Source organism: Amphichorda felina (assembly GCF_050947745.1).
Source record: "Amphichorda felina strain 45539 chromosome Unknown scaffold_4, whole genome shotgun sequence".
Lineage (NCBI taxonomy): Eukaryota > Fungi > Ascomycota > Sordariomycetes > Hypocreales > Bionectriaceae > Amphichorda > Amphichorda felina.
In genome coordinates, this window is record NW_028145046.1 from 423510 (window position 1) to 440939 (window position 17430).

At 53.6% G+C, this 17430-nt stretch overlaps 5 protein-coding genes across 5 annotated transcripts; 3 read left to right on the top strand and 2 right to left on the bottom strand.

Annotated features, from left to right (window-relative positions):
• Positions 1-1553: 1553 nt before the first annotated feature.
• On the bottom strand, positions 1554-2573 carry ACO1O0_003877 (uncharacterized protein; the record flags this gene model as incomplete). The annotated part of the gene is made up of 3 exons (XM_083193320.1): positions 1554-1848; positions 1941-2269; positions 2352-2573. The coding sequence occupies 3 exons, from the start codon at positions 2571-2573 to the stop codon at positions 1554-1556; spliced, it is 846 nt and encodes a 281-aa protein (XP_083050268.1).
• Positions 2574-3895: 1322 nt separating this feature from the next.
• ACO1O0_003878 (uncharacterized protein) lies at positions 3896-5407 on the top strand (the record flags this gene model as incomplete). The annotated part of the gene is made up of 3 exons (XM_083193321.1): positions 3896-3900; positions 3922-4120; positions 4196-5407. 3 exons carry the CDS (start codon positions 3896-3898, stop codon positions 5405-5407), a joined length of 1416 nt encoding a protein of 471 aa, XP_083050269.1.
• Positions 5408-6315: 908 nt separating this feature from the next.
• Positions 6316-8075, top strand: ACO1O0_003879 (uncharacterized protein; the record flags this gene model as incomplete). The annotated part of the gene is made up of 6 exons (XM_083193322.1): positions 6316-6396; positions 6582-6745; positions 6805-7234; positions 7309-7446; positions 7505-7812; positions 7883-8075. The coding sequence occupies 6 exons, from the start codon at positions 6316-6318 to the stop codon at positions 8073-8075; spliced, it is 1314 nt and encodes a 437-aa protein (XP_083050270.1).
• A 565-nt stretch (positions 8076-8640) lies between these two features.
• ACO1O0_003880 (uncharacterized protein) lies at positions 8641-11416 on the top strand (the record flags this gene model as incomplete). The annotated part of the gene is made up of 4 exons (XM_083193323.1): positions 8641-8874; positions 9091-9402; positions 9473-9770; positions 10506-11416. The coding sequence occupies 4 exons, from the start codon at positions 8641-8643 to the stop codon at positions 11414-11416; spliced, it is 1755 nt and encodes a 584-aa protein (XP_083050271.1).
• A 2426-nt stretch (positions 11417-13842) lies between these two features.
• On the bottom strand, positions 13843-16986 carry ACO1O0_003881 (ankyrin repeat domain-containing protein; the record flags this gene model as incomplete). The annotated part of the gene is made up of 2 exons (XM_083193324.1): positions 13843-14506; positions 14966-16986. The coding sequence occupies 2 exons, from the start codon at positions 16984-16986 to the stop codon at positions 13843-13845; spliced, it is 2685 nt and encodes an 894-aa protein (XP_083050272.1).
• Between the last annotated feature and the right edge of the window lie 444 nt (positions 16987-17430).

Sequence of the window (17430 nt, forward strand, 5' to 3'; positions counted from 1 at the left end):
GCACTAGCAAGACTTACGCCATATGGGGAAGCTATCGACAAGGAGATCTTCAGATATATTGACTGTTGCCGCAACATGCCACTTGGTAACGCGCATTGGAGGTCTGTATCTCAACTAATTGTGACGGTTGCCACAGGATAGAGCTAATTCCAACCAGCTTCAAGTCTCAAAGATACTTTGGAACGAAAGGGCAGGAAGTAAGGGAGGGGCGATGTTATTATTTGAAGGGTTGACTTGGCCGCGAAATGGACCGCCTCTGCCAACGAAGCTAGTGCTGTTGTGATGGGACCACAGCCTCCCACGAGAGTGGGAGGCTGAGGTCGGTCGATATTTGTATTCCTAGCCAGGCAAAGCATACGGACCATACTAACCGGTGGAGAAAAAAAGGGAATGATTGAATTGGAATGAATAGATTGACCATGGCAGGTGCCGGCAGTTGCCTTGTTCGACTCAACATCGGGGGCGCTCGGCATCACGATCGGCGATGAGAAAAAAGGCGGGCCTTCAACGGCCGGGATTTCCTTGCTCTTCTTCCCCACCTACAAAAGTGCATCAATTATAGAATTGATTCACGGCCACACACCATCATTATTGTCCCATTAAATATACGGGTTTTGCTCATCATATATGGCGTCGCGGCGTACACATATCTGTGGTGCTGTTGACGTGGTGTTGATGATCCATCTCCCAACCGAGCCTCATGTTCCTGCTAATCTCCCTACCACATATCCGTACTCGAACTTTTATAACTATAACAAGACGCATCGTTGCTGGGGGCACTTCTAGGTGCGTGTATGTGATCCTTTATACCCACAGCCAGATTGTCGGGAGTAGATGAAGCCGTACGGCCGGATGCGGGATGATTGGATGCGTTGTTGTTCTTGTTGTGCGATGCGACCTGTCTAAGACAATACTGGCTTTTGGTGCCATCCGCCCGGATCATGACAACGTGGGTGCTGCTGGCTGAAAAACGCATTGAAAGAAACGAGGGGTCTGGCCCCTTTGCATCTCATTAATAAATCTAGCTTCTATACCTAAGGTCTTGTAGCAAGGAGAAATGTAATACTGAAAACGACATTCGTAGTATAACTTTCAAACATAACGCAGAATGTTCCCTAGCTCCCTGTTTACGGAGGTCTGGATGTCATGCTTTCCGTATCGATGTGGACCTCGGTCGACTTTATGATGTGTCTCGCGCTCGAATCGTCATCGTGGAGTCGATCCCACCTTCCCTTGGTCGAAACCGTCGCATGGGACTGCCCGTTTGGCGTCAGGGAGTTTAGAGCGGTTCCACTGTTGTATAGCGCTCGCTGCAGAAGACAGGATCATGTTAGAAGATGGACGAACCGTGGTGGGAGACGGCGTGGTGGCGGGGCGGAGGGGAGAGACTTACGGATCCAGGAGTAAGATTTGAGCGGTTGGTAGAGCGCCCAAGACAGCTGGAGAAGAGTTTCTTCAATGGAGGCAGCGAGCACGCTATTATGGCAAAGCTCGATTCGAAAACGGACCAGAGAATGAGGCGGCCTTGGGCAACTAATAGAGGATCCGTCTGATTAGTTCCACAGCTCGATAAGCGGAAAGGAGTGGGGGGTGTGCTTACGCATATGATCATTTGGATAACGTATCTCATCAATATACTTGTAGCTGATAATGCGCATCAAGGCGGCGATGCTGGCTAGGATACCTAGTCCCAGAATTGCAATAACAGAGATCTTGGTGCGCCTGGGCATCTGCAAGGTACGGACGATGAAGAAGGGCGTAATGGCGCAAGACCAGTCCATGGCCACCTGAGCGGCGGTTCCACAGTAGCTGAGGATGAGAAAGCCTTGGACATCCTTGCAATGGCCACTTCCAGATTATCAGGACGGGCGTCTCTTTTTAAACAAAAAAAAAAAAAAGAAAAAAACCGGGGAGAGGAAGTATGGGGAGAGAAGACGTACATCTTCGGGTTCCAGTAGGCAGGGAAAGGCTGGCAATTGACAAACAAGGCGATTAAGCAGCCAGCCATGCTTAGGGCCATGATAACCATGATGCTGTACATGAGATAGGCGTACTTCCTGTCCATACAAATGTGCAAGATGGTGAAGGCGATGGCAAATTTGGTGATGGTCGAGGCCGCATAGTATGTGAGTTCGTACCAGATGAGATACTCCAGGCCACGGACTCTAAGAAACTCGTGATTCTCAAATTTCTTGAAGTGTGAATCGGGTTGACCGATGCCATACCGACCGGAAAGCACGGCAAAAACGCCGGCGGGTATCAAGGGCAGCTGGAGGCACGTAGAGGTCTCGGTCAGTTGACGCGCGATGGCGCAAAAGGTGGACGTGGCACAAGGGGGGCGCAAGACTTACAAACCCGAAGACAGCAAGGTAGTCATTTATCCTCCATTTCTGCTTGGTGGTTTCCTTGAAGGTCCGCACGTAAACCCGAAGTCCCACGACGATGGCGCAAAGGATGGTCAGGATGTATGTCAGGACCTCGGACGCGAATCCGACCCCGAATGGCTTGATGGGTGGCTGGTCGTAGGCGATCTGGGCAATCTCTCCGCCGGTAAGGTGGTCGATGGATCTCATCGTGGCGACGACAGCCAACGATGGAGAACGGTTACGGACGAGGAGCGGGACGGCGTTTTACATATTGTGATCAGTCCATATTTCTGGGAATTTGCAGGGGAACTGCCGAGCCGGGCATTGGAGAAACCGTCAGTACTATGCATTAAGAGAGACCCCCGGCTATATTGGTGGAGGCCCTGGTGTACGGATGGCGTGAGCAATTTACAAAAGCCGGGACTTGGGAAGAAGAACCAGGCTCCTGGAAGCCCAAAGCCCAACTCATGGTGGCATGCTGCGCCGTGTGGGCATGGGGTTTTTGGACTCCTGGAGTGCCAGTGCGCATGTATCATACAGCAACGCTCCGCCCAACAGCATCGACGGAGATGACATCTCATAATACCAAGCAACCCAAGAGCGAAGCGTGGGGTCTATTGCAGTCCATTGTGGATAAGGTGTGGAATGTAGTGCTAACTTCTGACAGGTTCTGAGACACAGCGGGGATGCATCTGCATGTCGACATCCATGATCCATTAGCAGCAAGGACATGGGCAGGAAGGCAGGGGTGACCGCCGCGGGTGGACCACGACACTTTCCCCGGCCAGTAGTTCCCGTTGGTAGTCTCCCTGCTTACGGAGTAGTTCCTGCCTGTCGCTCAGTCTTTTGCCTGCCAGGGCAGTGACAGGTCTTCGACAGGGGCTTGAGAGGCAATTGCAGGGTCCTGGGAGGGTCTTTCGCAGTTGACATCTGAACAGGGACAAACCGCCGCCGACGAATATCCGAGATGATCCCAAATCGTGCCCTTGATCCCTATCCTCGCACGACAGATCTTCAGGAGGAAACCGGCCCCTCTACAGATACTTGCCCGTTTTCGGGCACCCAAGCTAATGAGTGCTCGTACCCCCGTCAAATTGGCCCTGGAAAATGAACCATCACTACGTCGTACTCCCTATGAAGCTTGGCAACGGTTTGACAAGCCCGGGTCCCCGGACCCCAGGGGCCCATGACCTGGATGCCTGTTTGCTCCCTGTTGGCGCGAGAAGACATTGCAATGCGAAAGCTCGCAGAACATAGGCAGCACCTAGCTAGGTAGCCTTGTACGTCGCAGTGTGATTTAATGTATTTCCTCGGCTCCCCTTTTGGACCAGTGAGTCCCGAGTCCCGGGAACACTCTCCTCACTGTTCCCAACCTTCTCCATTCGCTCACTTTCCTTGTCTCTTGCGTTGCGTCCTTCTATCCGTCCAACGTTGAACCCAGCGCCTGTCCCTGGTTGCATGCATCTCGTCTGCAGCCTGTACTTCACATCCAAGTATCTGCAGATCAAAAACGTCCGAGTGTCTGTGCAATGCCGTTCTTGTTTGGTACGAGTAGGTCGGCTCCCGCCCGGGTCCCGACTGATCGGGTCATTCCTGTGCACTACTGGGACGACAGCCCTCTGTATCGGAGGATTGCCCTGTATAACCTGAAGGTCTTTGACGATGTTCTCGACCCCGAGAAGCTCCGTACCAGCCTTGAGCACCTTGTATCTCAGACAACATGGAGCAAGCTAGGCGGGAGGCTGAGGAAAGACGTGAGTACACCCACCCCCGTTCCGCTGTTCTTGCCATGTGCGGCAACATTCGTCTGACGTACTCGGTACAACCAGACAAAAGGCGGCCTCGAGTATCACATTCCCGAACAGTTCAACCGGGATCGGCCTGCCATCTCTTTCACCCACGTGGACGAGAGCCATGTGACGAAAGCTGACCACCCGCTCGCATCGCGGATCCCAGGGCCGTCCACACGCCCGGCCATCGTGTGCGATCCTGATGACTGCCTCGATCTGGCATGTGGCCCGGACTGTCCGACCACCATTGATGACTACTTGTACTCGGACCGCTCGATCTTGGGCCTTCATATTGTCTCTCTCAAAGATGCCACGCTTGTCACTCTGCATTGGCTACATATTGCCTGTGATGCGATGGGCATGAAGTGGCTGGTCGGATGCTGGGTCCTCGCTATGCAGGGCAAGGAGATCCCCCCTCAGCAGGGGTTCGACACCAATCCGCTCACCGAGCTGGGCAAGCATCCCACTGAGAAGCACAAGCTGGCGGACCAGGTCATGTCGACGGGCTCGCTGCTCTCGTATGGCCTCAGGAATGGCTATAATCTGTTAGCAGGGAAGAAGGAAAACCGCATGGTCTGCATCCCCGCCGCCTTCCTGGAGAAGCAGCGCGTCAAGGCGCTGCAACAAATGTCGGACGCCGGCGTCGAGAACCCATCCGTCACCGAGAACGATGTCCTCATGGCCTGGTGGTCGGAAGTCGCGGTGTCCCATCTACCACCAAACTCGGAGCGCCCCGTAACCGTGCAGATTGCCATGTCGCTCCGGCGGACGCTGGAGAAGGACTTGCTGGAACCCGACGTGCCGTTTGTGTCCAACTGCTTTGGCTTCACCAACGTGCTTCTCTCTGCTAAGGACTTCAAAGAGAAGCCACTAGGTGATATCGCGGGGCAGATTCGGACCGCCATCAACGAGCAGCGCACGCGGGAGCAGGTCGAGGCGTACCAAGCCATGGTGCGGGCGGCCATGGCCCCGTTGCCTGTTTTCATCGGCAATGGGTCAACCCACCAGATCTCATTCTCCAACTGGACACAGGCCGATCTGTTCGCGGCCGACTTCTCAGCGGCGGCCGTAAAGCCGAGGGACACGCCGCTCTACGCGTCGTACATCGCCCATTGCCAGGTCCCATTCCAGTTCCCCGAGGGTTTCATCATTGTCGGCAAGGACTCCAAGGGGAACACGTGGCTCTGCGGATACCGGGTCCAGGGCCAGTGGGAGCAAGTTGAGAAGGAGTTACAGTCCATGCCCGAGTAAATCTATTCGCCATGATTTCAGCAATCTGATACCCAACCCAGTTACGAGTCCCCCTTCCTGTCGATTTCACTTCACATATACTGCATTATTTTCTCTCTATGTCAATACCATATAGTCATACGGATGCTCACATAGTAGGCGATAGATACTTATGTCCCTTTCCAGGATCCAAGCGAACTCAGCAGTTCTCAAATCACATTATCCATATCTACTGCCTGATCAGCAGAGTACCCCTTTCACTACCGTGATGGCCCAATGGCCACGATTGTCGTTGCATATTGACAGTTCGAGTCATCTTTATTCTCATCCAGTCTTTTAAGTCTCACACGAGGCCAGGGGCACGTATCGAACCGGGCCAACGGGAGCCCGTGCAGCTATTTTTAGCATGGGGAACGTCAATGACAGTCAAAATGTGTCTGAGACAATGCTGTGGTGCTGTGCAGAGAGTGCCGTTACAGTGCCCGCCACTGCTCTGGTCTTCGTCTTTGGACATTGCGGAAGAAGAGGCGCACTGAAAAAAATGATTTGGACGGCCCCCAGAGCAGTCAAATAGGGGGACATGACAAGAAAACAACCCGACCTCGGAGGTTAGCACACTTTAACAGTGGAGAAATCAGTCCAGGTCGGGCGATTCGAGTGACTCGAGTCAGGTCCACCATGGTGATATCCACATTCGAAGCGAACCGCGATATCTCAATGGCGGAGATAGCCGTGGGCGATGGCGCAATCGCGCCGATAACAGTGCAATCCGACAATCCGACTCGTCTAGAAAAATTCCGCCAGGCTTGGTGGCCGAGCTACCGGGGGACAGGAAGCTTAAAAGCAATGGGATCGGCAACGGGTATTGTTTTACCTTTGCCACGTTTGACGGTTTGAACCACGTGTCTCAGTCCATCATCACGCCCACCATGGCTTTGGAATTCCAGCGCAGCGTCCTCGCCCAGATGATCATCTGTGGCATCATTGCTCTTCTCGGACCTGGCTTATGGGTTTGTCGCTCCCGCTCGCCGCTCGGCAATTCAAGATGAGCCGTACGTTTTGCTAACCGAGAATTGCCACAGAACGCGAATAACTCTCTTGGTGCCGGAGGAGCACTGGAACCGTATCTGGTAATGTCCAATACGCGGACCTGAGGAATGTAACGCGTAGGCTAACCAAGCATGACGTTGATCAGGTCAATGCCGGAAACTCGATGGTCTTCGGCCTCATGGGCCTCTTCTGCGTCCTTTCGCCCATCTTTGTCAACTGGATCGGCGTCAAGTGGACTCTGGTCTCCGGAACTCTGGGCTGGTGCGTCTACAGCGCTGCCCTGTACCAGAACAACCGCTACGGGACAGAGTAAGTTAATCCCAGGCCCCTGATTGCCTACCCCGGGCACGTATTAACATGCATCCCAGATGGTTCGTCATCTTCGGCGCCGCCATATGCGGAATCAGCGCCGGTCTCTACTGGGCGGCCGAGGGCGCCATCATCCTCTCCTACCCAGAGCACGCCAAACGAGGCCGCTATCTGGCCCTCTGGCTGGCCTTCAAGAACAGCGGCCAGCTCATCGGCGGTGCTATCAATCTCGGCCTCAATGCAACCCGCGCCACCGCCGGCAAGGTCTCCTACGTGACCCTCCTGGTCTTTGTCGTCCTGCAGGCCGTCTCTGTGCCCTTCGCCTTTCTGCTGTCCCCGCCAGAGAAGACGAATCGGTCCGACGGCACCCACATCGTCGTGGAGAGCCGGACACCTCTCGGCGAGCAGATTCGCAAGCTCTGGAAGACTGTGACGACGCGCCAGATTGGCCTGCTGCTGCCCATCTTTTTCGCTAGTTGGTTCTACTGGGTAAGCTGCCGCCTCCTCCTCCTCGCCTTCTTGGTCCAAGTGATAGCTGTGATGCTAACATCGCGCCTACTCAGGGTTATCTTTCGACCTATCTGACTCTGTACTTCTCCGTTCGTGCTCGTGCCCTGGCATCATTCCTGTCCGCCATCACGGGCACCCTGGCCTGTATTATTTTTGGCATCTTCCTTGACTCGACCCGTCTCACACTAAAGGTGAGCCAAATACCCGCATCTTGCTGTACTTGCATCCACTAAACAGAATGAAATTTAGACACGCATCCGGTACGGCTTCGCCATATCCGCCGGAAGCTTCACTCTTATGTGGATCTGGGTCATGATCGTCCAGCATGATCTGCAGTACAACACACCCGCCACGGCCCTCGACTGGCTCTCGCCCGGGTTCGGCAGGGCGTTTGGCATGTACATCATGCTGCAGACCACTGGCAACATGGTCCAAAACTACCTGTACTTCCTCATGGGAACCATCGGTGATGGCACTCTGGAGCTGAGCCGCTCAACCGGTCTTCTGCGCGGAGTGGAGAGTTGGGGACAGTGTGCGTCGTTTGGAATCAGCAGCAGGTAAGCAAAATCCCCAGCCTGATCAATGTGTTCTTTCCTATTCATCAATACTAAACATTTCCGTTTCTAGCAAATTCTCGCTCTTCCACACGACAATCATCAACGTCGTCTTCTGGACGGTCAGCCTGGTGCCGGCCGTCTTCACCGTTTTGGAGGTGCAGGACAGGAAGATTGCCACAGAGGCAGAGCATGACTCCTCTTCAGAGGAAGCGCCTGCTGGAGGTGATGTGGCGCAAAAGGACAATCTTTCGGAAAAGGTATAAAGTGGTTTTTAATTAACTGGAGTTGCTAGGGAAGCATTGGAAAAATAAGGAAGGCATTGGAGGATATACCCATTCATCATGGACACGACTGTAACAACATAAATATTAATCAAACTTTCAACATCAATAATCACACCCGTTCTCGGGGCAACTTTCTCGCAGGCCGGGTTCGAAGATATTCAGATTTAATGGCTCCTGTAATCCCTTTGTGTTCACAGCCGACCTGAAGTCCGTGGCTGCTGTGATACGTGGCGACGTGTCAGCCTCCAACCAGGGGCATTCAGATTGTCAGACTCGGCCACATCCTGATCCGTACACTACGCGTACGGTGTAGTACCTAATGCCATGCCACCTACCCCATACACTGGGATCACCAAGCAACGTGTTCAAATGACTCATGCGGGCAGCTCCGTCTACTGACACCATGAACCCAATGAGGATTACAAAAGCTGACTTTGTAGCCTCTTTATACCTATTTCGATCCATCGACAATCCACGTACGTGTCTTTGCAACTTTGTTATACTATCAGGCCACTAGTTCACATTTATACACCATTGGTTCACCATGGCAGACGCAGAGCAACCCCTCCAAACCTACCGCGGTAATTGCCACTGCGGAGCCTTTGTGTACGAGATTGACGTGCCCGAGATAAAGTCGGTGACCGATTGCAACTGTAGCATCTGTTTCAAAAAGGGCAGTCTATGGATATTTCTTGAACGGAAGAGCTTCAGGGTTGTCAAGGGCGATATAGCCCAGCTCACGGCATATTCGTTTGGTTGCAAGAGGCAAGAGCACCAGGTGACTTCATACTTACTTTACTTTCTGTGGGATGATCTTATGCAGTCTGACAAAATGGAATCAGTTTTGCCCGAATTGCGGTACGGCACTCATGAGAAGCGCCCTCACGGACGAAATCCCCCGAAGAATGGAGCTCGCCATCAATGTATACCTCCCCTAGACAGGTATACTGCGGCCACTTGGTACCTGCGAATGTATTGACCAACTTGATATCAGGTGCACGCTATTCAAGGAATCAACACTGGAGATCTTGAGGTTAAACCGTCAGACACCCCGACGGATGTACTGCCCTCTTTGAGGAAACTGACCCAAAGCTGCAGGTTCAATGGCAGAAAACTTCTGGATGAATCCACATACGAACCACCCACCCACAGAGGGGAGCTGCCGAGAGCTGAGATTGAGGGTGCCAAGATTTACATGGGGAGCTGCCACTGTGGCAAAGTAACGGTAGCCGTCAAGTCCAAACCCATCGATGAAACATTCGACGAGTCGCCTGTTGTCGTCTGCAACTGCAGCATTTGCGAGCGTGTAAGTCGAGGCCGCAACACTTTGGAACTTCCTCCCAATGTTTCACCAAGGCTGATCGATCTAATCCTAGGGTGGCTACATCTGGATCTACCCATCAAACGACCAAGTCGTTCTGGCCGGCGACGAAGCAGACATAGGCTGGTACTTTTTCGGGCGCCGCTTCGTGGGCAAGACCTTTTGTCGGACCTGCGGCGTACACCTGACGAACCGCTTCGACCCTGAGGTCCTCAAGGGCTTGCCTCAGGCCTCCTCACAGGGGCAGAAGCAGCAGCAGCCTGAGCCAGCCAACGATGAAAAGACGAAGTGGCAGTACAGGGCCTCGAAGAAACACCCCGTCAACATACGAGTGCTGGAGGGGGTGGACCTGAGTAGGTTGACGTTCAGGAGGATTGATACTGCAAGCCAGTCGCCCCTATACGTAGACCCTTGATTTGAATAGGGTGTTGGAAAGTGGGAACTCCCACAAGATAGCATGCATAAGGAGTAGGTAGGCCAGCTACCGGAAGCATCTATGCTTGTATGTTATTCAGAGAATCTTCTCCCCATGAACTCCGCATTCAAATCCGGATGGCATAGATGGTTCATGCGTAAGTCTCGAGGGTGTCATTAGGATTTTGGAGCTCTCACCGTACTACCCACTATATTGATCGCCGCATTTGTTGACTTGGGCCCAAGGGACCAAGGATTCATCCGCACGAGGGTTTTTCCCATAGACGCAGCAGATTTATAACATGAAGCTGTATGCCCCTCATTTATTCCATGTGAAATCTGCTGGCAGTACACCAGTGATGTCCAAAGCAGCATGCCTTCTTGAGCCCCGCGTCCGATCTGCCACTCCACCAAAGCTCGTTACCCGATTCGGTATCCATATCGCCCTCCTCAACCTACATTACCACCAAGCACAACGAAACCTCGGTATCCCGAATATATCGTAAAGGGGAGTACCGAGGCTGGGTCGGTTGGGGCTCCTCGATTCTTTGGCATTACGCGTATTATTTGGTGATATCGTTCAGCTTATAATATCTAGGATGATGCACCCGGAAACCTTGCCGGTTAGGGATACTCTGTCTAATACAAAACCCACCTGAGAACAACTCTTGCAGACGAGACATTCCCGAAGATCAGAATGGCGTGCCCTATGGGATTTGGCGCCGGGGCGAGGAAGGAGGTCGCCTATGAGAAGCCTCACATCTTCGAGACCATCGCCGTGCCCACGGAGCTGCGCAAGTACAGCACTGAGGCAATCTACCTCACCGGAGGGCAGTTTGCCATTATCTGCCAGTTCGCCCACCCGGGCCTGGCCGAGGGCTCCTACAAGCACTCCAACTTTGCCTACCGCATCATGAACCGGCTCAAGACGACGGCACGCTTCCTCAACGCCGCCGTCTTTGGCACCCCGCGCGAGAAGGAGGCCATCTTCAGCGCCATCCACTCGGCCCACAAGGATGTCAAGGGCGAGGGCTACTACGCCGACGACCCGGAGCTACACAAGTGGACCGCCGCGACGCTCTTCGTGTCCCTCGTTGTCGTGCACGAGACCTTCTTTGGCAAGATGTCGCGCGAGACCCAGGAGGTCCTCTTTAGGGAGAGCGCAATCTACGGCACCTCGCTGCGCATGCCCCCGGACATGTGGCCGGAGACGCTCGACGACTTCTGGGCCTACTGGGACCACAACGTCCGCGCCCTCCAGATCACCGACTGGGCCCGCAGCCTCGCAAGGGACCTGCTCTGGCCAAAGGCCATGCCTCTGTGGGCACTGCCCAACCTGCCCGTCGCGCGGCTGCTGAGCATCAACTGGCTGCCGGAGCGGTTCCAGCGCGAGTTTGGGTTCGAGATTACGCCGTTCAAGCAGAGCATGTTCCATTTTGTTGCGGGAAGCGTAGCGTTCTGGTACCCGAAGCTGCCGAGGACGCTGCGGGAGGCTCCTAGTAGGTATTATATGAAGGACATGAAGAAGGCGGTTAAGCTCTTGGAAGAGACGGGCACGTGGTACGATAAGAAGGGCAAGACGTGAGCGTTACGTCTGTACTCATTTGAACGAATCCGAAGACAATGAACAATGGTCTGATGCCGGAATTATCATTGTGGCTCTTTCGAGAATGTGGGAGTGTATTTCTCCTTGACACACGCCCATAGTCAAATACATATATCTATGAGCCTGAAAGTGGTCGTGGATCTTAACTTACAAACTCGGTCCATTGATTTTGAAATATCGAAGCAGGATAGTCATTAACAGCCCACGTATAGCAAGATTAATACGAAGAAATATCAAGCGCAGCTGTCCGTCTGGACTGTAAATTCAATGCTTTCGCATTACGCCCCTGGCAATCGCATTATCTGATCGACGGCAAAGTCTTTCGTGGCCTCCATTGTTTGTAGAGTTCCAGAGCAACCTCTTATAAATTACGATTCGTAACTGGTCACGTTCATCCACCTCTGACTGAACATCACATGATACTAACTACAAGTCGTGACATATCTTGGTCACCTGTCGCCCATCGCTGACTAGCAGGCGCCAGCTAGGCGTCTGAGAGGCGCGGCGTTCATTGCGGCGGAACAGCAGACCCAATCTTTGTCGATTTAATGTGGTCCCAGACACGGAGTCTGGGGCCCCTTGCACCATCTGCAAGCAATGGAAAACTAGCCCGGGGTTGGCGGCGCTTGAACATGGGTATGAATGTGAGTTCCGATACATCAGAAACCCAGCCAAGAATAAAACCGCACTCGCAACTCTACGCGCGTGTGCGGATCCGAGTAGGTACACGTCGTATGACCTTGGACGTCATAATACCTATTTAATACCTCAAGACACTGAATACATGGTAGTACGAGGGAAGGGAGCTGCCCCATCCACTTGAGCTTGGACTGCGTTTGCGCCCTCCAAACAGACTACAGTTGCTGTAGCCCTGCGTGTCTGGAGATTCGATGAGGGTCTCTGACGTCCTCAGTGACATTCGTGATAAGCGTCGGCCGCCCCCGGTCTACGGAGAAAACGGGCAACAAGGGTGCGTTTCTGCGCTTCATGACTTGGCAAACCGAGCCTCAGATTCGACGTTGAATGAGCACACAGTTTATCGCTTCACGGCAGTTCGTTCAGGGAATCAACGACACATCAGATTTTGACCTAAGACTGAAAAAGCTGTCCATCTACGGATACCATTACTACTAATACTACATGAGGCATCGTCCTTGGCCGGGGATCCTTGGCCGCTGACCGAAGTTGCAGTGCCGACATGCTTGAGTAACAGATAGGTAGGTGTGTTTTGTATGGACATTGCGGATCATAGCTCATTGTAACATCCTTTATTGGGTAATGGACTATCGCACTCGTACTCTGCAATTGGTAGATACATTCCTCGGGTCGGGTACGGGTGCGAACTAATACGTTTGTCTCTACCGGCATGCACGAGGGTGTCTGAGCACCGACACCATGGTGCTGGGATCAGACATGACCTGATCCAGACCTGAACCATTGGAATGGGGTTAGCTAAACCTTCTGGTCTTCGATTTTGCCAATTCATTCAAGTTTTCTAGCCCCAGCCTCTAGACATACAACCTACTAGTAGGCAACTGTATGGCCACTTCGTACTTATACAAGTAGTTCCTCTATAGTAATGAGTTTTGTGCCGGCACCGCCTATAAAGGCATATCGAGGGGTTCAGAAGCGAGCAAACGGCGAGCTCCCAATCGAAAGTGCAAATCAGCCGAACGTGACGGAAAAATATAACAGAACAGATGGCTTGAGTTCAAATTTGGGGCCGTGGGGGACGTGGGGGGGCCTTGTCATGCCCTGGAAGTAATGGCTCTTGGCCTCCAATACAGCCAGGTGCCTCAATTTATTTGACAGGCCCCGTGGTACAGATTCCTCGCGGCTGATGATGACTGCATACCTATCATTATTTCCAAGTGTGATTTAATTACCCAATTGGACAATTCGCTTCGCTGGGGACAACAGAGGCATCACTGGGGCTGAGGATTCTAGAGAATCACTAGCCCTGGATGGACCATCTCGATCTGATTCCAAACAATTTCGCTTTTCCCCAGTTAATCAAAGTCGCCAATATATTTAAGTGTTATTTCACTGAAGTCTAACACGAATAATTATTCCACTTACCTTGTCCTTCAGCGGGATATTATTGAGGGCTTCTCCATACTTGGGTTCACCGACGCCCTAAGGTTATTGTTGCTATGGGTAATGATGAAGCCCTAGGGTATCACGACGCGCCGAGACCGCACACATTGGCCTGCCATCTGTTTATTGTCATAATGAATTCAAAGTACAAGCTACCCTGCTCAGCCCTCTATTCCATTTTGTAGCTCTTTAATCACAAGAGTGGCGCTGTTATACTTCTTCCTAGAGGTACAGAGCGAAAAACCAGATCCAGAACGCTGTAAATAAGACGCATGAGGTTTATACTGCAGTAAATCTAATACCATCTCTCATCCTTCAGATTGAAAGGGTGAAGAAAGGACCAAAGCTGTAGCTGGTTGTGTTCCCCGTCGATACAAGCGCCACTGCTGCTTCAGAACATTCGCCCAGACGTTTACGTTGGCCTTGTGCAGGCACTTCTTATCTTTCAAGGGAACAACCGACAACGACCGAACCAAGTCGGACATGGAATCGGCCATCTTCTCGGTGGTTAAGGGCTTGGTTTTTCTCTTCCATTTACTCACCGGCCGGATCTCCTCCCAGCCGCGGTACAGGGCGTCCACGTCCAGAACATGGAGGTCGGAAGAGGCCACTTCGTTTCCCTTAGCATCGCAAGTCACCTCATCCAGCCACAGCCTGATACAGACTGCCACACCTGTGACTATCTGCTGCCACACCATATCTTGCGTGTTGACGCCCGTAACGAGAGCGATGCTAGAGTAGAGGCTGGACTGAAATCCGGAGAGAGGTGGAGCCATGGCAAATGCTCCAGATTCTGGGTCGACGAGGAACTGTGAATTGAGGGGTGGCCATGTGCCCTTTGTGAGACCTTCGGCGACGAGGGTGATGTAGGCGAGGATGGCCTCGCGCATGGCCTCGGGAGGGACCCAGGCAAGGCGTTTGCGAGCCATGAGGCGGCTCACGACGTCGGAGTGTTTATTCATGGGAAATAACCTGGATGCTGTATTTCCGTTCAAAGGGGTTTCAGAATTACCGCGGTTCGATTGGAGAAATATCAGGGACTTATCTTGGCTTCTATATGTTGTCAGATGTGTCTCTGGGTGTTTGCTATTGAATGCAGGGGACTGTGAGAGACTTGATTGTTCCCATTTCCAGGGTGCGCCAGTGATCAAGTGCAAAAAAGAAGGCGGAATCTGAACAAACCGCACATAAAACCAGAGTGTCCCTTCAAAGTAGCGAGCAAACAAAGAATGAAAGCGGCACGTACCCCCTTGGCCTCCACCCACTGTGGCCTGTTCCATCTTTGTCGCTGCTGGCTGTCGCCGACTCAGCCCAGGAACTGCTCTTTCTTTTTCCCTACTAGGCCTCTCGCTACAAAGAAGTCATCAAGTACAGCATCTTACTGTATGTTATTATGATAAATCCTCTAATTTCACCGGCCTATAGCTCTACATTAGCTCGAGGTATCTCTTTTGACGGTCATTCAGGCGATGTGCCACAGCACCGCGTGAACGCAGCAGCCGCCCCGTCGGGCTTCCAAGTCCAGCCCAGGCCATATCAAGAGCCGTCCTCCCATCATCAGAGACAGCATTGACGTCCACCCCCAGGTTGAGGAGGTCGTAAACCGCGTCGAGGTACCCTACCATTGCGGCCTCCATAAGAAGAGTCCTCCCCGAGAGTGTAGTCATGTTGATGATGTCGTAGCCATGTTCTAGGAGTTTCTCGGCAGCCTTGGAACTACCCCTGAACAAGCCCTTGAGAAAGGGCAGGACTCCGTTCTTCGCAGCACCGGCAGGGTCTGCCCCGGCCCTCAGCAGCATCCCCAGTCGCTCAGCGTCGGCATCGCCCACCCCCATGAGAAGGGAGAGCGGCGTCTGGCCGCAGGCGTTTGGCGCATTGACGTCGCCGCCGTTCTCAATCATGGTTCTGAGGAGGCTGCGCTGGTCGTCGAGCACGCGAGGATAGGGATTTGCCCGCGCCGCCAGATGCAGGAGGGTGTTGGCCCCGCGACTCCGGGCGTTGACGTTGGCTCCGTGCTTGGTGATGAGGAGCTCGGCCAGCTTGGGAGAGCGGTGTATGGAAAGAGCTGCTAGTGTCTTTTCATCAAACACGGCGGCATCTACGTTGACGCCGTGGGAAATGAAGAGGTCGACGAATTCCACCTCCTGAGCCCCAAAGGCGTATTGAAGAGGCTGTTTTCCGCAATTGTTGACAGCGTGGGCGTCGGCCCCATGCTCCAGGAGCAACCTGGCCATCCCTACATTTCCCTGCTCCACGGCTAGATGCAATGGGGTGATGCCGTCGAACCGTCTCACGACGTTGACGTCGGCGCCCGCTTGGACGAGGCACTCAACAATCAAGTGATCACTATCTGCGTACTCTACTGCTTGGAGAAGGAGACCCGATCCATTGAGATTGGCTCCGTGGGAGACGAGCAGCCTGACTGTTTCGACGGACTTTGACATGACTGCGTTCCATAGGGGCTTCTCGCTAGTGCCGGGATCTGCCCCGAGGGCCAGTAGTAGCTCGATAACCTGGGCGTGTCCTTTGGCCGCAAATCGGGCGAGGGGTGTACATCTCTCGAGTGTGGTGCACTGGTCTTTGGGGTCGGCTCCATGGTCGAGCAGAGCCTGGACAATGATGGCGCGCTGGGGGTCCGGGTTGTTGGAATAAGTTAAATAGTCTCCGGCCGCCTGACACAGCAATTGCTTTTGCCAGTTAGGATGGTGGGAAAACGGGGTTTCTGCTCTCGCTACGTGCTCGAGAAGGAGGCTGACAACGTCTAGGGCTCCAGCCATGACAGCCGCCCCCAATGCTTCGCGGTCTTGGGCGGGATCTGCCCCCTTTTCTATCAAAGCTTCGACGAGCTCCAGGTTGGGCAGGCCGGCAGCCAGGGTCAGGGCAGAGCGCTGTCCGTCGTCTCTGGCGTTGACGTCGGCGCCGTGATCGAGCACGATCCGGGCTGCTCCGAGATGCCGGGAGGATATCGCCGCGATGAGGGGGATCTGGGAGCCCGTGCCTTCTCGCACAACGGCCGGGCCGCCTACCGTGGCCAGCGAGATGACGGCGGCATTGGGTCCCCTGGTCACAGCGGCGTGCAGGACGCTGCGGCCGGACTCGTCCAGGCCCTTGGAACGCCTGAGCTTCTCCTGGAGAGCGGGCGCCTGGATGATGAGCTGGAATATCTCATGACGGGGCAGCCGCAGTGCCCTGGTGAGGTGGCGCACTTTGAGGGCGCTGGGAGCAGAGGCGATGATCCTCTCGACAGTGCGTATCCTGTTGCGCTTCAGAGCCCAGGTCATGGCCTCGGCGCCGGCGCGGCCGTTCTGAGCATCGTCGTAGCGGTATAGGAACGGGGTGAGGATGGCGTGGAGGCTTGTGCATGTTTGCGACAGGGCGTTGATGGGCGCCACACCCTGGAGGCGAGCGGCGATGGTCTCTAGCAGCTCAACGGGGAGCTCAAGCAGCAGCATGTTCAGGGGCTCAGGTGGATTGATGTGGGGGTTGTTGCGAGTGGCCGGTTCTGGTGTTTTTATGTTCGATTGTTCGTGCTGATGGATGTTGCAATTGACTTCAAAGTGTCCAGTGTCGGGAGAATGAGTCATTCGACTTCAGTTTCATTCGATATCGATTCCACTATCCGCAAGCAACTACCGACGAGAGTGCCTAGTGACTGCAGGCTGTCTGAGTGCTTGTGGGTGGCGCAGCAACTTGGATGGATCCCCTGTTGAACTGCGCTGTTCTGATCTTCCATGTTCATGTTCACAACCACAGTTTCACGGTAGCAGTGCGAATGCCACACATTTATCTACTCTGTACAAGTGGAGGGATCCAAAATCGGCTCGCTGTAAGTACTACAAAGTAGGCTTACTCATGTGATCCCTTTGCGTCAAAGGATTGGCATCATATTTAATACA